The sequence below is a fragment of the Struthio camelus genome, chromosome 7 (genome assembly GCF_040807025.1).
Source record: "Struthio camelus isolate bStrCam1 chromosome 7, bStrCam1.hap1, whole genome shotgun sequence".
In the NCBI taxonomy this organism is placed as follows: Eukaryota; Metazoa; Chordata; class Aves; order Struthioniformes; family Struthionidae; genus Struthio; species Struthio camelus.
The window spans coordinates 39,179,395-39,198,753 of NC_090948.1; the positions used below are offsets into that span (position 1 = coordinate 39,179,395).

The 19,359-nt window shown below is 49.4% G+C and overlaps 1 protein-coding gene across 4 annotated transcripts; it reads left to right on the forward strand.

The window, feature by feature from the left end:
- The first annotated feature begins 478 nt into the window (after positions 1–478).
- Positions 479–18,426, forward strand: TSPAN15 (tetraspanin 15). Of its 4 annotated transcripts, none has more exons than XM_068950916.1 (8): positions 479–599; positions 4,651–4,836; positions 7,251–7,325; positions 9,569–9,664; positions 11,612–11,728; positions 15,317–15,364; positions 16,717–16,833; positions 17,345–18,426. In XM_068950916.1, the coding sequence occupies exons 1-8, from the start codon at positions 504–506 to the stop codon at positions 17,495–17,497; spliced, it is 888 nt and encodes a 295-aa protein (XP_068807017.1). In that variant the 5' UTR covers positions 479–503; the 3' UTR covers positions 17,498–18,426. The 4 variants fall into 4 exon arrangements, with proteins under 4 accessions (XP_068807017.1, XP_068807019.1, XP_068807018.1 ...); XM_068950918.1 differs by lacking the exon at positions 479–599 and adding an exon at positions 944–1,049; XM_068950917.1 differs by lacking the exon at positions 479–599 and adding an exon at positions 2,699–2,956.
- Positions 18,427–19,359: the final 933 nt, after the last annotated feature.

Genomic DNA, 19,359 nt, shown 5'->3' on the forward strand with positions numbered 1-19,359 from the left:
AAACACCAGAGCACCAAGGATGAGGCCGTAAGAAGTGAAACCGAAGCTGTTACCTTAACAGAGCAAACAAGCGCGCGAGGGCCCTGCGGCAGCGCGGCGGCGAGGGCTGCAGGTGCCTGCAGCGCGCTGTCCCGACGCTGGGGTAGCCGCCGTTTTGGAGGAGGACCGCCGCTGGCTGCGGTCCTGCCGCGGGGAGCCGAGGAGGTGGGCAGCGCGGCGGGGGGGGGCGTTATGTAACAGCAATCACCCGTGGACTTAGGCTTTTAAAAAAAAAAAAAAAAAGAAACAAAACAGAAAGGCAACAACGAACGGGAAAAAGCACCGCGTTTTCAGTGGTAGGGAGGAAGGGCAGGGCAGCCGCTGCGCGGTTCCCCGCGCGTCGCTGCGGGGCCGGCCCGCCGTTCCCACGCGGTGCCGCTCCGCGCGGGGCGGCGGCGGCGGCGGCGGCGGCTCCGCCCCGGCGGCGGCAGGTGCGGCCGGGGGGCGGCGCGGAGCGGGGCAGGATGGCGCCGGGGGACGCGGAGCGGGCGCGCTACTGCCGGCGGCTCTCCTACCTCTGCCTCAAGTTCACCCTCATCGGCTACTGCGGCGCCTTCTGGGTGAGGGCCGCGCGTGGGGCGGCCACGGGGCCGGTAGCGACGCGGCGGCGGGGCGGGGAAGTTGGCAGGGCGCTGCGCCCGTCGCGGAGCCGCAGGAAGGGGCTTGGGCCGTGGGGAAGCAGTCGGGCGGCGTGTGTCTTTTTGGGGGGGGGGGCGGCTCTCGCTCGGGGGCTTTTACGCCTTTAAACGCGTGTCTGGCTTGCTGCCTCCACCCAGGTTTCACCCCCCCCCGCTCGGGGACGGCGCCCAGCTGCTGGGTCCAGCAGCCCGAGGGGCGGCTGAAAAGCGGGGTGCAGGGCGTTCGCTCGCGGTTCAGACTCTTGGGGGCCCTGGGTAGCTCTTGCGTCCTTTGTCTGCCTTGAAAGAAAGAAACAAACAAAAAAAAACCACCCCACTTTATTTTAGACTCCTGAAGTTTCCTGTGTTCCTTTTACAGCCGTCGCTCTATAGGTGAGATTTGTGGGAAAGGAAGGGCGAATTGGGTGAATTGGGGTCTGGGCAGCCAGAACTGTTACCGTCTCCTAGGCGCGTTGCTGGGGCCGTTATTTCGTTCTGCTCTTTCGCGTTCTCGGGGCTCCCTATTAAAGTGAGTTGAATGAATCGCGTTTACCGAGGTACGCGCGGCGCTATTTTTCAACCCCCCTTTTGCTCGGCGTCCGCCCCGAAGGCGCGCGTGTGCGTCGCCTGCTCCCCGCTTGCTTTTGGCACGGGGGGGGGGGGGGGAGCTCTTCCCGGCAGGATGGAAAAGCTCCATCCAGCCCCCGAAAGAAGGCAGGTTGGAAGGGCTTCTCCGCAGGGCCTGTCGAGAACAATGCGTCTTTCAGAGAGGAGAAGAATTTTATTTACCGCCTGCAGTCGCTCCCGCCGCGTTTGCAACGCCCCGGCCTCGTGTGCGACGGAAAGCCTCGGTTTTCCCGGCGTGCTGGCAGGAGCGGGGCGCAGCGGCAGCGATTCGGAGCGGGGAGGATGGAGGCCGATGGCATTCGGTTCTTGCAGGCGGTGTCGCCTCGTGGCCCGTGCGCTGCCCCTCGCGGTCCGAACACACGGCGCATTGTTTGGAGCGGGCTGCGTGGTTTCCCATGGCCTCCGCATTTTGCATTCTCCGGGTTTAGCGGAGCGGGTCTCGTTAGCAGCAGATATCAATGGTGCAATTATGTTTTTCAGTGGCAGCAGTGTAGCCTCGAATTTTACTGGTATAAACAGGAATAGCGTTTGGCTGTGGAGTTTCAGTAATTAGTTTCAGCTTTCTTAATTTTTTGGCTTTTTTTTTTAAGCACTCAGCATAACACTTTTGCTATTTTACGGGGCTTTGATTTATGGGATGCTGCGACTATTCACATTCTTCGCTGCTGCGGACGCCCTTCCAGGATATTTGCGCAGTGGCAGAAATCCCCGATTGAGGTGCCCACGATTGGTGGAAGATGCCGGCGACTAAATAATCGCCGGGGAGTTTTGCTGCAGAGACGGTGCAGCTGTCGCCCTCGTGCTTTTGTAACGGATCTCGACTAGAACGCTTCATTAAAGAACAAGTACTGAATTTTCATGTTTTATGCGCGCGCGCGCGTAGGTGTTTAGTTTGCGGGCTGGGAGGCGAGAGCAGGGCTCCGCAGCCCGGCCCCGCTGCTGGCTCTCCCCCCGCTCCGAGACGCGTCTGCTCTCCGACGAGCTCGCTTTGCTTTCTCTCGGCCTTACTGGAAAGCACGAGGAAAACGGGTCCGAAAATATTGTTTGGACTGCCAAACGGGCGCGTTTGTTACCCGGCCTCGCCGCTGCTGGGCCTTCAGGTTGTCGCCTGGAGCTTTCTTTAAAAACAGTTGTTGCTGTGACTTTTCGGGGCGGCCGCTGTCCAGGAGAGCGGAGCTGCTGCCTGGTTTCTCGAGCCTGTCCGGAAACTCATGCAGCGCTTTGAGCAGAGCGTGCTGCTGTCAGGTAGGCACAACTTCTTACTTTATTTAGGATAAAATATTATAAGTACAGCATTAAAACCAGTAGTTGGGGGGGAAAAAAAAAAAAAAAGCTTTTCCTTTCTCTTCGGAAAGCGACTTCTGTGCGTGCAAAGCCCCGGAGGAAGCGCCGCCGCTTGCTGATGGATGCTCGTGTAACGCGAGTCAAGGCCAGATAATTTTTCCTGTGAGCACAGCGCGGACTGCCAAGTTCGGAGCCGTCGCGAAGGATGCAGGATGTAAACAGCACGTATCTTTGTGGGCTACCTAGGCACGAGGCGCATTTCCATCCGTAGTCGCAGGAAGGGAGAGAGCAGCTGGCGCTGCCGGGGCCGAGCACCTCGTCCAGGCGGCACCAGTTGCGTCTGGTTGACGCTGTTGGTTTGAGCCCCAGCGGAGCTTTAAAACCTTGCGGTTAGTACTTCAAAGCGTGAGAGATAACGAAAGCCTAAGCACCGCTTGCGAGGAAGGAGGATTTTGGTTGCGTACCTCGGTTTTCCCTCCTGTAATAGCTTTCGGTGCCACGAAGCCCGTAGGTAGGTTGCAATAGGTGCACGTGGCTCCTATCCCCTTGCTCTAGGAGGAGCTTTTTATTTGCGAGCCGGTGGCTTGGCTGGGGAGGAGCAGGGGCGCGGAGGGATGCCGCTTACCGCCTGCCTGCCTGCCTCCCTCCCCGCCACGGCACGTTTGGCAGAGCTGCTTTCCTTGGAGTCGTTCTGGGCGGTTGCGTGGTGCGAGTAGTTTCCGAGCCTCTCCTAGCGAAGCGGCGTTGATTTTAAGCTCTGGTCTCCTGAAGCCTTGCAGAGCGACCGGCTGGGCGCGCTTCGGGGGGGGAAGCAGCGTAGCGCCGGGAAGGCGCCCCGTAATCCCTCCCAGGTCGCCTTTAATCCCAATATAAACCCCAATGTGTGTGTGTGTGTGTGTGTGTGCGCGTGTGTGTATATATATATATGTGTGTGTATATATATATATATATATATATATATATATATATATTTCGGTGGAAAAGATCTAGTCATATACATGGTAAACCTGAATACCTGCTCTCTGCCTACTGTGTTTCCTGTGGTCCGTGATCTTACAGTGCAATTTCTGAATTTGTCAGAGGGGAGAGTTACTTTGAGTTTGGTCAGGTTAAATCTAAGTCGCTTAATAAATAGATCCCGTCTACTTAGTTTTACGGGTGAATCATTTTCAGGCTTCTTTAATGACAGTTTGGTGGCATCACTCGTATGACGGCCTTCAGATTTATTATTCCTACCTGTAGAGAATAAAGACTTACTAGTGAGTTGTATTTATTCCAAAATATCCAATAATGGCAGTTTCGAAAATGAAAAATTATTTTTAACTTTAGGGCTCGTGATCTGGCAGCTAGCGCCCTGCGTGTCCCTGCAGACCTTTGCCTAGGGAATACCAGGTCCATATATCACCAAGCGTCACATAATTAAGAAACGCCCCGAAATCGCCCTTTCTGTTGGACTTTGCGGCGTGCTTTAGAAGCGAGCGGCAATTCTTTTGTTAACGTCACTAGAATAGACCGCTGTTTACGGCACATTTATTAAAAGACGTTTTGCGTTAGACCTCTTGCTACCGAGGGGTGTATCAGCTGTTGATTGCAGAGCGGCTTGGAAATTGTGTTATCTTAGGGGCGTGTACGTATACGTGTGCGTGCGTGTTTGCGTACATGTATATGCATGTGTATGTGCGTGTATGTGAATGTACGTATGGAGAGAGAGAGAGAGAACGTGCAAAGGAGGAATATCAATGCTACGACGTTTGGTAATTTATGTAATGTACCTGATCCTCAGATGAGTAATAAATTAAATTTTAAACAAGTTGAAGCATGTGAGACTGGGTTGAATTCCAAAACGTTAAGACGTATTAAACGTGTTTTCCAAATGAACAAATCTCAGCCTCTTCTAACTCAGCTGTTTCTGCCGTAGTCTTTGAGGTTTTCCATGCAGTCTTCTGCGAGCGTTTCACGGATTCTGGTTAGTGCTGAAGTAAGGAGTCACGGGTTCACGCGCACTCACGCGATCAGAGCCTCGCCTCTGTGTTTACTGGGAAAAAAGGAATAACCTGTGTGTTTCTCTGTTTTTCCGTTTCAGATGATTGGCGCATTTGTTCTCGGTGTTGGAATTTATGCAGAAGTTGAAAGGCAGAAGTACAAGACCCTGGAAAGTGCCTTTCTAGCTCCAGCTATTATTTTAATCCTTTTGGGTATTATAATGTTCCTTGTATCTTTTGTGGGCGTACTGGCTTCTTTAAGAGACAATTTATGCCTTCTTCAAGCAGTAAGTGATTTTTTTTTTTTTAAATTCTGCATTTTCACAGATTTCATAGCTTTTGCTTTTTAGCGTCGCTTGAAACTAAACCCACAACCCTTCCTTCATCTGCGTTGGGTTGGAAAGAACCCACCCTTTCGGTGGGAAAGAAGCGATCATCCGGCGGCGCGAGCTGCCGCCCTGACTCGGCCGTTGCGGTGCCCTTCGGCGTTAGCCGGGCGCGCGGCGCCGGCTCCCTCCCTGCTCCGGCAGCCGCGGGTGCCCCGGAGGTACAAGCGTGCCTGCTGCTGGGGCAGATCGCGTCCGGCAGGGACTAGCGCTGCCCCTTGGCCGGAGGGGAAGACCAAAAGTCCGGCCGCGGCCCCTCTCGGCCAGCGCGTGAGAGGGTCGCCCGCCGCTTCGGTGGGTGGGTCGGGAGGTCAGACGCAGCGAGCGGCTTGCGGGCTTTGCCGGTTCGTCCGAGCGCTCGTGGTGGCGAGGAGCCGCGAGCCAGGCGGACCCGGTGGCTCTTGAGGTCTCCCTGCCCTCGCTGGGGAGGGGAGTACGGGGGCAAGATTGGGAGGCGTGTATTTTTAGCGGCGTTGGCCGTAAAGCGCCGCCGTAGGGCTTCCTCTGCACTCGCAGATGGCGGTCCGCAGGGGGAAACAGCAGGCAGCAAATTTTTCTCTCCAGTGCCTTTGAAAGAGGGAGCTTTAGGGTAATTTCTGTGGAATCCTGGGGTTGCGAACGAATACTACGCGTAGCGCTACGTTAAAGGAAAGCGCGAAAACATGGTTTTTACTTCCACGTCGGTTTGAGCTAAAGAAACGCTGAACGTAGGGTACGTTACGTAGGCTAAAGCAAGAGGGAACTGTGAATTTTTAAGTCATGCCAGAGCCTGACTGAAAGCTATCGTCCCTAAAGGTTAATTACTGAGGCTATGTCCGTAGATGGTGGTAGTTTCTCTAATTCTGAGCGTGGCGTTGCTTCCTTGTCTGACGTATAGGACCTTTTCTGTTCGTGGTGTAGAAGAGAACCTGGTGGGGTACTGAAGCCCACAGAGTCCCTAATGTCTGTCTCTCAAACCGATTTTTGTACCTAGCAGAGGAAAAGATGCCTGTCCAATAAATTCATGTCACTGATATCAGGTATTGACAGCACACATTGACCTGGCTTTCTGAGGTGGACTGTTGGCTGCAGGGCTTTCTTTGTCCGTGGCGTTGTGTATCTAGGTTCCCATGGGTGACAACGCGTGACTTCCTGCCGGAAGTCGTATTAAAGGCCGAGGAGGAGCGTGGAGAGGAAAGAGGAAATCAGAAGCCAGGAATACAGAAAATTCCTGCACTCTCTCCAGGGTTTTGGGGTAGAGGAGGCTACAGCCGTGTTGTTCACGTGGGACTGCCTTGAAGCACTCATTACGAATCAGAAGAGCAGGGGCACCCAGTACTAAAGCTGGGCATGCACCCAAAGCGTGCTGAAAAGGAACGACCTTCACCGTCCGGAGTGAGCATCGGTCATAGGTCGGCTCTTAGAGCGTTAGAGCCTTCTCAAATAAGAGATCGTACAACTTCTTTCCTAGTGAAGCGCACCTAAAATCATGTTAGAGCGATCCTTGATGCATGAAGCATCCTTTAGATTGGAAAAACATTTCAAATGCTGGCACATCTCAGTTATTTCGCGGTGGTGTTATTTTGCATGCACTCTGATGAGTAGTCACAAATACGTACGTAGCGGTCACGGGCGAGTGCATGCGTGAACGTGTCTATAGCACACGAAAGACAAATTGAGACCTAACAGATATAATTCTTCTTACCACTAGGCATGCTAAGTCCTATTAGTGCTCATAACAGAGCCTCTACTGTGAGCCGGCTTGGTAAAGCAGGATGGCTTTAAGTTGCCGCTTCTGCAGCAATGCGCTCCAAATGTACCAAAAGCCCTGAATTTTGCTTTGGCTTAACGCTAGTGATTTAACAGAAAATGGTTTGGGTTATCTTAAAGCATTGCTTTGCCAAGAAATGCAAGCTAACAGATAGCCACTGTCTTTGCAGGAAGCATAAAAACATAATGTTCTGTGTGTTTTGTAGCAGTTCATTAACATGCTTCTCTAAGAACTGGGATGCTGTTGTAGAGAGAAGTGTCTTGGCGTGATGAACGCATCTATTAGTTTTGATGCTATTCAAAGCAGAAAAATAGTGGTTTTGCCAACTGGGTAAAAAAAAAAGAATCAGTCAAGTGAGAAAAAGGCTTTTTTTGTGACAAGAACCAATTTTATAAAAAACAATTTTTTTTCGTTCTCTCTTTAAAGTTATAACTGAAATGTTACCGGAAAACTGCTAAGTATGCTGGCAATTGAATATTAGGGACTTAAGCATGCTAATTGGAAGAGTAATTGAGATTTGTTTCTCACCCTGTTTAAGATCTCACTTGCAATTTGTTTTCTGCAGTTTATGTACATCCTTGGTATTTGTTTGCTGATTGAACTGACTGGTGGAGTTGTGGCACTGATCTTCAGAAATCAGGTGAGCAACTTGTTCAGATGTTCTTCACAAGACGTGAAGTTGTGGCTGCGCTACTGAGCAGGTGAAAGGTTTTAAAATTGTCGTCTGAGCCAAAATTGATGGAAGTCTAAAAGAGGAGCGTAGACTTTTCAGGGCCTTTCACCTTAGTGAAGGGTGGAATTGACCATCCGTTCTGCAAATGAATTTCAGACTGGAGAATTTGGAGAAAAATCTGTTGACTAAGAATTTGTAATACAGGCTAACTGAGTTTCCAGCTCTGAACCTATTACAAAATGCTTTCTTTTCACTTACCTTCCATGTCTCAGACTACTGATTTGGCACGTTCCCAAGTGGGGTTGGAGACTTGAGCATCATGGGAAAGAGAAAATTTGGTTTATAGTAAATAAATATTTGGCTTTTACTTAGTTTTCTGAGAGGGTGAGGAAAAATTGCTTTTGACTGTCTTACAAGAAAACGTATATATATATTTTTTAATGCATTCGGTGGTTTCCTGACGCCTCTCTTGGCTGTCTTGGCAGGGTAGCTATGCTCAGGGTTCAGTGTTTTGTTTGTTTTATGGGGTTGATGGAAAGTTAGGGTTAGTATGGGGAGGAGGAGGAAGTAATTCACAGAAGCTTGAAGTAATAGCCTGCATTTAAATGCCGGTGGTTCTGCATGCCTCACTGGGTTTTTTTCCATTTCCTTCTGTTATTTCCTCCTTCGGTCTAGGAAATTCTGTTACTGTTCTTTGAGTCGTGCTTATCGCAAGGACTATCTCTCAGGGGCACGTATTTTCCAAGAAAACGTTGTCTGTGTGTCTGCTGTGGCGCGCAGCTTGCCCGCTTGCCTGAATGCGTGACTAAGAATCGAATGTGTTACGGCAGGTAGTACTCCCAGCGCCGCGTGGGTATTTGCGAAAGGATTAGCAGTCTTATTCACGCGTACTCGCTACTCTTGCTCGCTTTACGGTTTTTGACTTGTGACTTGAAAATGCCGATGCGGAACGGGTGCTTCTGCCCCTTTCCCTTAAAGCAGTAGTTATTGTGCCTCTGAGATGCTCGTACGTAAGTTACGTCGCGCTGAGCTGCCTGTTCACTCCTCCTCTTCCTGAACCTGGTGAGACAACCGTGTAAGCTAATACGCCAAGGATGGGTGTCGAGCCTAAAAGAGGCAAAACCAGGCTCTACTTACTGCTGTTCCTTCTTTCGTGGTATGATGGAGCTGCACAATTCTTCATTGTTTCTGATGTTTCTTATGATAGCCATGTATTTCTTTTGTTTATCTTTTTTTTTTTTTAATCTTCTAGTATAGTGATGTTAAATACACGTTTCTGGTGTCTTTTTGATCTGTAAGGATCTATCTAGCTTTGCTCCTTAATTCAAGCAGCCTTATTGGAAGGAAAGTTGTTACGTTCTGGTAATGATTAGTCCCATTTTTGGTTGGTTATGATTTTACTGGATATTGGAAAGAACATACTGCTTTTTTTCCTCGTGTCATGAACTTTTATAACATTTTATGATTTAATTTTCAATATGCTAAGCTGAGGAAACGCCTTGCTGTATCTGCTCCCATTCTGCTGCCATATTTCTCAAAATCAGGACTGTAAAGCGTACAGATAGGAAATCTTTTTCTCTTTTTTCTGCTGAAGCTGAAGTAAAGCTCTTGATCCGGCAGTTATGGACTCCTCAGAAAATAAAATGTTGTATGATTTGTTGGCACAAGATTCAGGTTCTTGCCGCTGAAGACTGTGAACGGTAAGGAAAGAGCTCTAATTCTTTTAGTGGAGTAGGAAAAACTTTTTTATTAGTAAAACAGAGGATTTTCTAAAGGCAGTTAGACTGGGCAGTGAATGGAGACGAGCACCGGCACACTGCGTGTCACTGGAGAGGAGCGCTCAGCTTGCTTTTAATGACGTTTGGGTCCAGGCAATGGCCGAGAGCGGGAGCCCGAATGTGCCTGCAGAGGTTTCAATTCGTGAACGATGGGGGGCAGCGAGCCAGGTGGGCTTGTACCTCCTTCGGGCTTGCCGTGGGAGTAAGCCAAGCCACCCAAAGACCCACCACCCAAACTTGGCCTTTCGTGACTTAAAAAGGTGAGTTTTTTTGCCCACACGTGCCCGTGCTCGGCGGAGCCCGCGTGTCCTGTTGGCACCATCTCTGTGGACAGCTGCGAGACTCCCGGCGGACCGGGAGTCGCTTTAACCTGTTCTTTAATGTCCTTTCAGCATACCTAACTCATGAATCTTATTTTAATTTGTCTTCTAGACAATCGACTTTCTGAACGATAACATAAGAAGAGGAATTGAGAATTACTACGATGATTTAGACTTCAAGAACATAATGGACTTTGTTCAAAAGAAGGTTGGTTTTTCTGGCAATAATTTAGCTGCAAGCGGCGCTGAGAGGCGGTAGGTCCTCAGTGACAGCTTGGAGCTTTTCCAGCGATGCGATGGTCAAATTCTTGTTGACGAGGGGGATCCGACCGCGTGTGTCCTCTGCTGCGGAGTCGCGGCGGGCAGGGCTCCGGTCGCCTTCCCGCCGGCGCCTGAAGCCCTCCAACTCCCTGCAAAAAGGGAGTACAACGCGCGGCTCTTGCCGTGGTAGACGTGATTCAGATCCAGCGTAGAGTCCACCTAAGTTCCCGTGCTTCGTGCTTCTGTTGGCTGGTCCTAGACTTTTGAAAGCGTATAACGAACAGGAAATTCTGGATAAAGAGAAATTATGTGGAGATTGGACTGACTGAGCCTGGGCCTTTGTATTTTTACTCAAGGGCGCATAGCAAACTCTTCAGTAAGGCCTTTATTCAAATGATGTGCTCTTGGAAGCATACGTACCTGCAGCTGAAATTCAGGAATTACGTTGAACGCAACTGAATATTACTTAATAGCACGTGTGGTTGACTCATAGCCCTTTTTTTTTTTAAGGCTGCTGTGATGAAATGTTTATTGGATTACTTAAGGGTTCTGCCATACAGTTCAGAGACTATAGAAGAAGCAGCAAACGTCCAGAAGTGTGCTCACAGTATCCTTATGATGTGAGTAACTGTGCCAAATAATTAAAAAAAAAAAAAATTGGCTAGGATATGGTATGTACATTTTATGACATCATTATGGAAATGGCAGCTTGCTTTGAAAAACAAAGTTAACATGGGAAGTCTGTCAAAAACAAACCATCCTGAGGAAATTTTGTCATTATACTTTATAAAGTTTTAAAGTTTCCATGCACTCCCAGAAATTATGTGCCTATAAAGCAGATACAAATGTTAGTGATTAAACCAGCTCCTGCGTTCCCCCTTCGTTTAGAAATATAAGTTGAATATTTGTATTAAGGTAGTGTACACTTACGGCGTTTGTTTGCCTGATCTCAATTCTACTAATGAAGTTGTACTGAAAATATTCTGGTTTTTTTTTTTTTTCATGCCTTGCACGAACACTTTCATGAATTAGAGTCATTTGTTTGAAGAAACGTAGTCAGAACCCTTAAAAACTTGAAAGGGTACATTACAACTCAAGACTGATCGAATCTAAAACATCTTTTTAGTAATCTCGAGATCTGAAAAGATATTTTTCCCGGCTCTGAAAAGCTTGGAGGTGGAACTTCGTACGAAGTGCTTTGCTCTGATGCCTTGTGTCATGCCTTAATGGGTGCCAGAGGAACATCACCTACGTCTTCCCTTCTTTTCAATGCTACCGTTTCTTGGGTGCAGTTGCAGCGCTCGTGCTCCGGAGGAGGAGAGCCGCTGCTCTCTCACGCGCTCCGCGCGTGGAAGGCCCACGTAAAGGAGTTGCCTGCGCGTGGAGGTGCAGCTGAACCCGTCAGCCACGTAGAGTTACGCTGGCCTCAGCCGTACTTCTCTCTCGGATATTTCCTGTGCTAGATACCAATTCGGTCTCTCCCCGCCCTTTTTATTTGTCGTGAACGTAAAAGCATTCCTTTGGATACGGTTTTATACAAGCTACGATATTAAACAACTTCTGTGTTTGTGGTGAGAGCCCTTTCTTGTGGAGTTTGCACCGATCCCTGTACTTTGACCGATTCGATAAACCGTCGGGGAGACTTAGATATTTGTTGCTTGATCTAACGAGAAAGTCTCTTTTCCCCTTTCTTACGTATTTTGTCTGTAAATGTGGATATACTTTAGTAACGCGTTCATGTATGCCTCACCCGATGCAACAAGAGACTTGCTGGGTAGGTGCCTCCTTCCTCGGTGTTGTTAAAATCCCTAATTTTATTCGTGATTTGTTCTCCAGTTAATAGAAGAGTTTCTGCCAAGGATACGACTTCTTTGTCTTTTGCGGTGTTTTCCAGTTCAAGTGCTGCGGCGGGGAAGACTTTAAAGACTGGTCGCAGAACGCGTACCACGACTGTGCCGCGCCGGGACCGCTAGCCTGCGGAGTGCCCTACAGTTGCTGCGTCAGAAATAAGGCAAGCCTCGTCTCCTGTGCCCCTGGGTAGCTCCCACGTTTTATGCTGAATCCCCGCAGCTGCTTTTTCAAACATCACCTCCGCGCGGCGAATGCCTTTTTGGGATCCCGGCTTGGTCATGCAGCAGCGGCCTCTCGGCCCATCTCGAGGAGGTGATGCCACATCACCTTCTGCAACGGGTCACGTTTAACGCCTAGAAGCTCATTTCCGTAATGGTGGAGAACCTGCTGGTGCCTGTTAGGTGCCATCCTTTCAGTGCGTGCCTTAAGCTTAGATGTTCAAGTTACCCCCCCCCCCCCCCAAAAAAAAAAAAAAAAAAAAAAAGGCATAATCTCAGAAATCCTGCTAGATGTTGCTGGGGAAAAAGGTGTTTTATGTTCTATGAAAGTGATTATTATATATGCCTGCACGTTTTTGTGTGTGAGAGGAAGTCTGTTTAAATCTGTGCTGAGGTCTGATTTATTCTCAGAAACCAAAGCTAAATAGTTAAGCTTTAAACCTTAGGTGTTTGAGAGTAAGAAAACCGTGCGCCTGAAGATACTTTGTGCTGATGCTCAGCTGCACTAAGCTAGCTGAACAGTTCGGGGTTTTGCCCCATCAATTGGTGGTACAGGAAAATAGTGATGACTAGTGAAGAGCAATCTGGCTTTTTAATGGTGATTCAAAATAGTGCTTGTTTTCCTGAATCTCACGTTTCTCTGTCGAAGCCTTGTTTCCAAACCTTGCTTCTTTCCTGTGTTTGGAAATACAGCACTATGTGAAGGCAACTTCTGTATCAGTCAGCAGTCGTCACTGCTACAGAAGAGTTTCCTCCAAAATTATCTGGTCCAGGTTTTGGTATGTTTGTGTTTCTTACTTAACGCAAGTATTCGAGCAATAGATTTTTTTTTCTAACAGAACATGTGTTTGCAGGAGGCACTTGGGGAGTTGTGTCGGCAACAAATGGTTTCTTCTCATTTCTCTAAGGAACAGAAATAATTGCAGGTGCCTTTTCAGACGTGTCACAAGCAACACATTGCGAATTGCAAATGCAACCAAGCAGGCAGGAAAACTTTAAAATAAAGAGCTTCTCTGAGAAAAAAACGGGGAATGTATCGTCTGTATATAAGGAGGAGGGGATGCCTATGCAGCCCCCCGTGGATTCGGCGGGGTGGCGTGACCGCCACGGCTGTCCAACCAGCTGCCTTTAAAAAAAAATTTAAAAATAAATAAAAAAAATCACAAGATGAATAAATCTTGTATGTTTGACAAGTGCTTCCAAATACAGGCTGGTTTCTGTCCTGGAAAACTGCAGATAGAGCTTGTAATTACTCATGCACTTTACAGTCATGGAAAACTCCTGCTAATGTGGGAGGGTTGGATTCTGCTCCTCTTAAGAAAGCTTGTGTTGTTAAGAGCCAGATTCGGATCACACTTCTGTTGAGGAGGGGTCCGAAGGAATTATGCAATGCGTTTCTCCTGGTCTTGTGGGCCGATTGCAAGCTGAAGGTGAGAGCCTAGATTTTGGGTTCTTGAAAAAAAAAAAAAAAAAAAAGACCCTGACTAATGTTTTTGCCGTTTCGTTGAGGATTTTCTTAATACAAATACGTATTCCTATACGTATGTACGCGAGGGCTTAATCTGAAGCTTCGCCGTGGATCTCCAGTGTCTGAATGAAAGTCCAGAATCTGTGCTTCGGGATGAACGCCGCGTTATATCGCGTCTGCGCCGTGCTGGGTGAAGGGATACGGGGTTTGTGTCAGAGCTCTGAATTGCTGACCTTTCGGGAGGTGTCCCGCACCCTCTCCGAAAGAGGAGAAATGGCGCTTCTGCACCGCGTTGTCGTTTGGAGGGAGCGCGTGTCGCTGGGGTAGCTCTTGCTGCGCCCCGTTTGCATTTGCGCGCGCTCATTTGCTTCCGTATCTTCTGCTCTTTAACTTGGTCGTTGCTTCAGCTGATGCTGGTGGGCCTTAGAGTCGTGGATTTGTAAAGGAAGGATAGCGTTTTTAGGTTAGCCGTGACAAGCCTCCAGAAGGTCAAGACCCCCACCAAAATATTAAATCCCTATGGGAAACGTTTTAGTAGTCCGTGATAAATGCAAACGCTCTTTTTTTTCTTGCACAATGTTTACCGAAGCATTTGTAGTAGCAGACGTTGTTTGGGTCCCAGCTATTTCAGCGTTTAAAGTTGTCGCCATAACAGAATGATGGCCTTGTTAATCTGTGGGTTTTCCTAATACGCTGCGTTAAGTCGTTAAAGGCCTCAAAATTAAAACTAGCTGCTTGTTTTTTGGCACCTAAAGCGTTATGAATTCTCCAATGTGCTTTTGTTCTCCTCTGCAGTATCCCAAATGGATACCAGTGAGTTTGCTCATTAGGCGGTTTTGGCCGGGAGGAGATGGAGTTGTTCAAGCCGCAGAAGCAGCCTTGTTGCGCCAAATTCCCTGTGCTCAGCAGCAAGAGAAAGCGCTCCACTTTGCTGCACGTGTCCTAGGGGTAACTTGCATCACCCGGCAGATAGCGATTGCTTTTATAGTGTAATTAAATCACGCCGTGCAGACGATGTAGTCGTCGCGTTTGTTCTCTTCCCTCTCTCTGGGAAGTTGGGGTGTGCTTATATGGCCAAGCAACGCTAGGGAGAGTCACCCAAGCTAGTTGCACACTGCTAGCAGGATGATGATGATGATGAAGAAGGCTGGTAGTGCAGTCCCGGTGCTGTGTCGTGCTTCTCAGCTTTGGTTAAAAGGCTCTGGTGCATAGTTGTGTCGCAGTTGGTGTTGCTTCCCGACCCAACGCCGCCATGTTCCGACTGTCTCGTGTCGTGACGCGGTTACTGGCAATAGCGAGTGCTCTGAAACGGCGCAGGGCTCCCTCCGAGTCTGGCCGTGGGGGTCCCGGAGCAGGCTCCCAGCGCTCCCCATTAGAAGGGTTTTTCGGCTTTTCCCGGCGGTTGGTTTTGACGCAGCCGGGTCACCGTGTACGCAGGGGCTGCACCACCTTATCTGCCAGGCGTCTGTCACCTCCAGGGATGACAGGGCAGCCGCGCCACGCTTGCCTCTCGAGGCCGGCCACAGAAACGTGGAATAACTGGGGCTGGAAAGGGACCCTTGGAGGTCCCTGGGTCCAGCCGTGTCCTTCAGCACCAGCGTGCCCGTTCGCATTGTCCTTTCGCTGCGTTTTCATCCTCGCTTTGTGTGGTCTTGCCTTGGTGGCCCGTCATTTTCTTTACTCCTTCTGCTCACTCCTCTTCCTGATGGACAGTAACCGTATCCGTTACCTGGCTGCTGTTTGACTAATTTTTTTTTCCCTTGTGGCCCATTTCACGGTCCTGGTGGTAGTCTTTTACGCCTTAAATTGTCCCTGTTTGCACAGTTCTCTTGTTTTTGTGCCCTGAAATCTGACGTGGAGCCTGTGCGTACGTCCCAACCTGTCAGCCCTCGTAAATATGGTATGGAAACAAACACATGCAACCGAGTTCCTTAAACATGTGCTGTGTTTTGGTGACAGGCTGGCAAGCGACTCACAGCTGGGTGAGCAAATGAAGAATGTAACCTACTGTTTTCTGTGCTTTTTGGTTTTTTGCAATATTTCGTATCTGCTTTCTTTTCAGACGGACATCATCAACACTATGTGTGGATACAAAACTCTTGACCAAGAGGTAACGTAGCCAGCATGCGCCCTGTAACGGTAAAGCGATGTGCTTCTCCGAATTCTTTCTGTCCGTTACCAAATAGACTTCTGCATGCTTAAAGCTGAAGTAATCGTTATTCTAGATTTGATCTGGAATAACTCTGTTTAAAAAAAAAGAAAAAAAAAAAAGAGCCATATTTGATGGTGAAACGTTCTCCTCCGTATCTTCCCCGACCCCTTGTTTGACGTGCGTGAAGATCCCTCTCTAAAGATCACCCCCCTTGCAGCAGTTGCGGTTAACGTGAAGCAAGAAACTCCAGTACTTAATGTAGTCACTTGAGTTGGGGAAAGCTTTTAAGGAAGCCAAGGCCTCTCTCTAAGTAAAATTCAGTTTCTGTGGAGCCAGCTTGGTTGTTTTTAAGTCTTTCACATCCTGTAGCGGGTATTCTCTTTTTAGGTCTCTAGTATTTACGGCTGGAAGAGGGATGGGACTTCCCAGTTGCTGCTGGCGGGCTCCTGGTCCCTTCAGGAGCAGGATGCGGCCTCGTTCTTTGGTTTTTACTCTTGGGAACAGCCCCGGTGACTCCGGAGTAGAGACTGCTGGCTCAGGGCACTAATTGTGGCGTGATTAAGCACAGAAATCGGTAATTTGATCTGCCACAGTTCTCCACTCCGCGCTTTGTACTCCTAGTGCAGGGAGTGAAGTTGCTGTTGGCCTAAAAGCCCCTCTTCCCTGCTCGTTTGAGGCACTCGGCGCACAATGCCCGTTTCAGTTGTTAGTGTTTTGGATTACCGGTTATCTTTACATATGACCTGTCTTCATTCAGATTCACTGATTTATGCCTTAATCACCTAAATGCCCCGGTCTGGCTCCAACGCACAAAGCGCTCAAGCATACGCTTAACTTGACCCCATTCATCTACTTGGGACTATTTGCAGACTCGAGTGCTTTGCATGTTATTGGTTGGGGTCACAGTGCATTGCAGCTTGCAGGACTGAATCTTGAATCCCCTTGTCCCTAACCTCCTCTAGTGTGTTGCAGGGCCCTTTGTCGACGATTCATGTTTTTCCACTGCTGCAGTTCCAGCCTGGAACTGAAGATAAAAGCTAACGAGGGACTTCTGTGTTTTCCGTGCGGCCCAAGATCAGAATCAGGCCTATTTCTTTTTAGGAAGGTAGTAGAAAGGGAAGAAACTGTAAAAGTAGCTTGTTTGGATGTGGGAGAGCTGAGGGACGGACTGAAGAACTGGCGATGAGGTTTCTGTCGGAGCCGGCGGGTTTGGAGAGGTGTGAAGGGCGACTGAATTTGGCTCCCTGAGTTCTGCGTTACCGTCTGTCGTACTTGCAGCGTAACTTCTGTTTTAATGTGTTCTTTTACAGCGTCTGAGTGTTCAGCAGGTCATATATGTCCGAGGATGCACAAATGCAGTGCTTATTTGGTTTTTAGACAACTACAGCATCATGGCTGGTGTCCTGCTTGGCATATTGTTACCACAGGTAAGGCCAGGCCAGTACGTCACGCTTTAAGGGAAGCCGCTGCCTTGTTGCCGTGGCAGGCAAAATCCCATTTGGCTGTAATTAATTACCGTTTTTATTTAAATTTAACGTAACTCGTAAGTTATGTTATCAGTGGCACGCCATCGGTTTAGTAGCAGTACTGCAAAACCTTGCCGTATCTGGTGGTTTTCTCTTTTGGTGTTTGCTTTGTTTTGTTGTTTTAAACCATCTCCTCCCCCTAGTTGAGCGCACTAAGACTTTCTGCTGCTCGAGGAGGCGGAGGTGATAGGTTTTTGCTGTGTTAGCTGACGGCAGACGTGTTTCGTTCATACCCCCGTGTACAAAATGCCCGTCAGAAGGAGTAAGCGGGTGAGACTGTGTCGGCGTGTCTACCACCTAGGTGCCCACGTATCCCCTGCACGTCTCCGTGAGCTGTAAAAACCGTGCTGTACGAAGTTTGGGACAAGGGGTATTCGCTCTGCGGTTCAGAGATGCCTTTTGGGTTTTGCAGTTCCTTGGAGTGCTGCTGTCTTTGCTCTACATAACTCGGGTAGAAGACATCATCGCTGAGCACAAGCTTGGTGAAAGACTGTTTGAAGGAGCGTGGCAGAGGTCCGAGCCGGAGTTTGCTGGAGCGGGCTGCTGTATGTGTTATCCCGGCTGACTTCGGAGACCTTAAGAAGCGAGTCGACCTGTCCTGGTTGGTACCTGCTTCTGCAGCTCTGGCAGGCTACGGGTGTAATTAATCTGCGCTAACCCTTTCAAGAACAGGACACCAAAAGCAGCGTCTGGACTCTCTCTCCCTTGGGATCTTTTTAACGCCCTGCGGTGCTGAGCGCGCCGGGGGTTGTCGCCGGGTCGTCTCCAGCCCTTTGGGAAGCGGAGCCGCTCCTCCGCTGCCGCCCCGTCCCTCGACCCGCCGGGCTGGTCGCCGGGATTACGCGCGGTCGTTTTGGCAGAGCGATGCTGCCCGCTGCCGGCCCGCGTCTCCCCGGGGAGCCCCGTCGGCTCCTCCGTAACTAGATGTTTTCCCCAGTGATCGCTGAATGATGCGCGCTAAGGAAAGCTGCTGCCGGGGAGGATTTCCAGTTAGGTTTCGAGAAAAGAGCCTTCGCGTCTTGGTATGCCCTGTTCAAACGTTTGCCCTTGCAAGTTTTATTTTCCGGCTGGTTGCAAAACAGAAGAGCGGCTCCTTACTAATCAAAGTGGTAAATACTAAACGTGTGATAATTTTTTTTACGCTAATCTCGATTGATCTGCTGACAATGATGGATGTACCGCTGAACACTTTCGTCGCTCAGTCTTTTGTGCCTTTTGATGATGGGGCAAATGCCAGTGTTGAATCGGTCAGGTAATGCTTTGATACGTTTTTAATGCAAATTATTACTGTTTGGCTTTTGTATAAGAGTTATGGGATGTTTGTGTCTTCTATGGATTGTATTTTCCTCTTGAGTAAATTGACTAGCCAATGTATTGATTGTGGCGGGGGGGCGAGATCTGTATGTTGAAATATTTCCAAATTTGATTCTTTTCATCAAAATTATAAATTTAAGTTTAAAAAAATAAAAAAATAAAGATTTTGTTTAAACTGTTCTCATATGCTGTTATTTCTGAATCAAGCGTGTCCATCAGTTGCTGAATCAACCGGCAGAGGTACCCGAACGTCAAACGCTAACGTGTTCAGTCCAATAAATGATTCTTCCAAATACCGCTGACACTTGTCCTTCTCGCAGATTTGAGGGCACGAACTCTCGACTGTAACCGTCCTGCGGCGGCCGAAGGGAAGGACGATGCCGTCGGAGAGCGGCTGGAGCGCGCCGGCGGGAGAGGAGCCCGGGCGGTCTGGGCGCGCCGGCGGGCCGGTGCCCGGACGGCGCCCGGTTTGCTCTCGGCGCAAGCAAATCGAGCCGCAAGCGTGGGAAGGCCCTAAACTTGGAAGTGTTGGGTTAGTCCGATTTGTGCGTCCGGCTGCAAGCGAAAACCGCGGTGGGCGCGCTTGCCAAGATCATCTGGGCTCCCTCCAGGAAGCTGACGTGCTTTCTTTGCTTTAGAAAGAGTGAGGAACACTGATCTAATTCAGTCCTCGCCTTCCTGGCGAGAGCAGCTAAGCCTGAACCACTCCTAACAGATGCATCTGTAACCTGCTTCTAACAATGTGCCTTGCCTGCTGTTTAAAGGACTGAGATTCAACTCCGCGAAATCTCAGACCGGCCGTCGTTGGCTTGGTTTTGTTTCGGTCCGTGTGTGTTTTACGGTGCCCCTATAACTGTGAACTTCCCTACCGTTCATCCTCCACCTGCTCTTGGTTTCCGCACGGATTTTGGGGATTTAAATGTATTTGCTGCCTTGTGGGCGAGGGGGAGCAACGCGAGGGCGTTTTGGGCCGTGCGCCCAGCACGGTTGGGCTGGAGGGATGCCGACCTTTATGCTCGGGATGGCTCCGGGCCCGGCAGGCACCCTCGCTGCGCGGGTCTCGCGCTCGGGGCGACGCTGGTTGGGCGAAGGGCTGGCGGGCATGTGCTGTGT

Coding starts and splice junctions, on each gene's coding strand:
- TSPAN15 (XM_068950916.1), top strand. CDS start 504: ATGGCGCCGGGGGACGCGGAGCGGGCGCGCTACTGCCGGCGGCTCTCC. Junction 7,326..9,568: donor CACTGATCTTCAGAAATCAG/GTGAGCAACTTG, acceptor TTTGTCTTCTAG/ACAATCGACTTTCTGAACGA. Junction 16,834..17,344: donor TTGGCATATTGTTACCACAG/GTAAGGCCAGGC, acceptor TGGGTTTTGCAG/TTCCTTGGAGTGCTGCTGTC.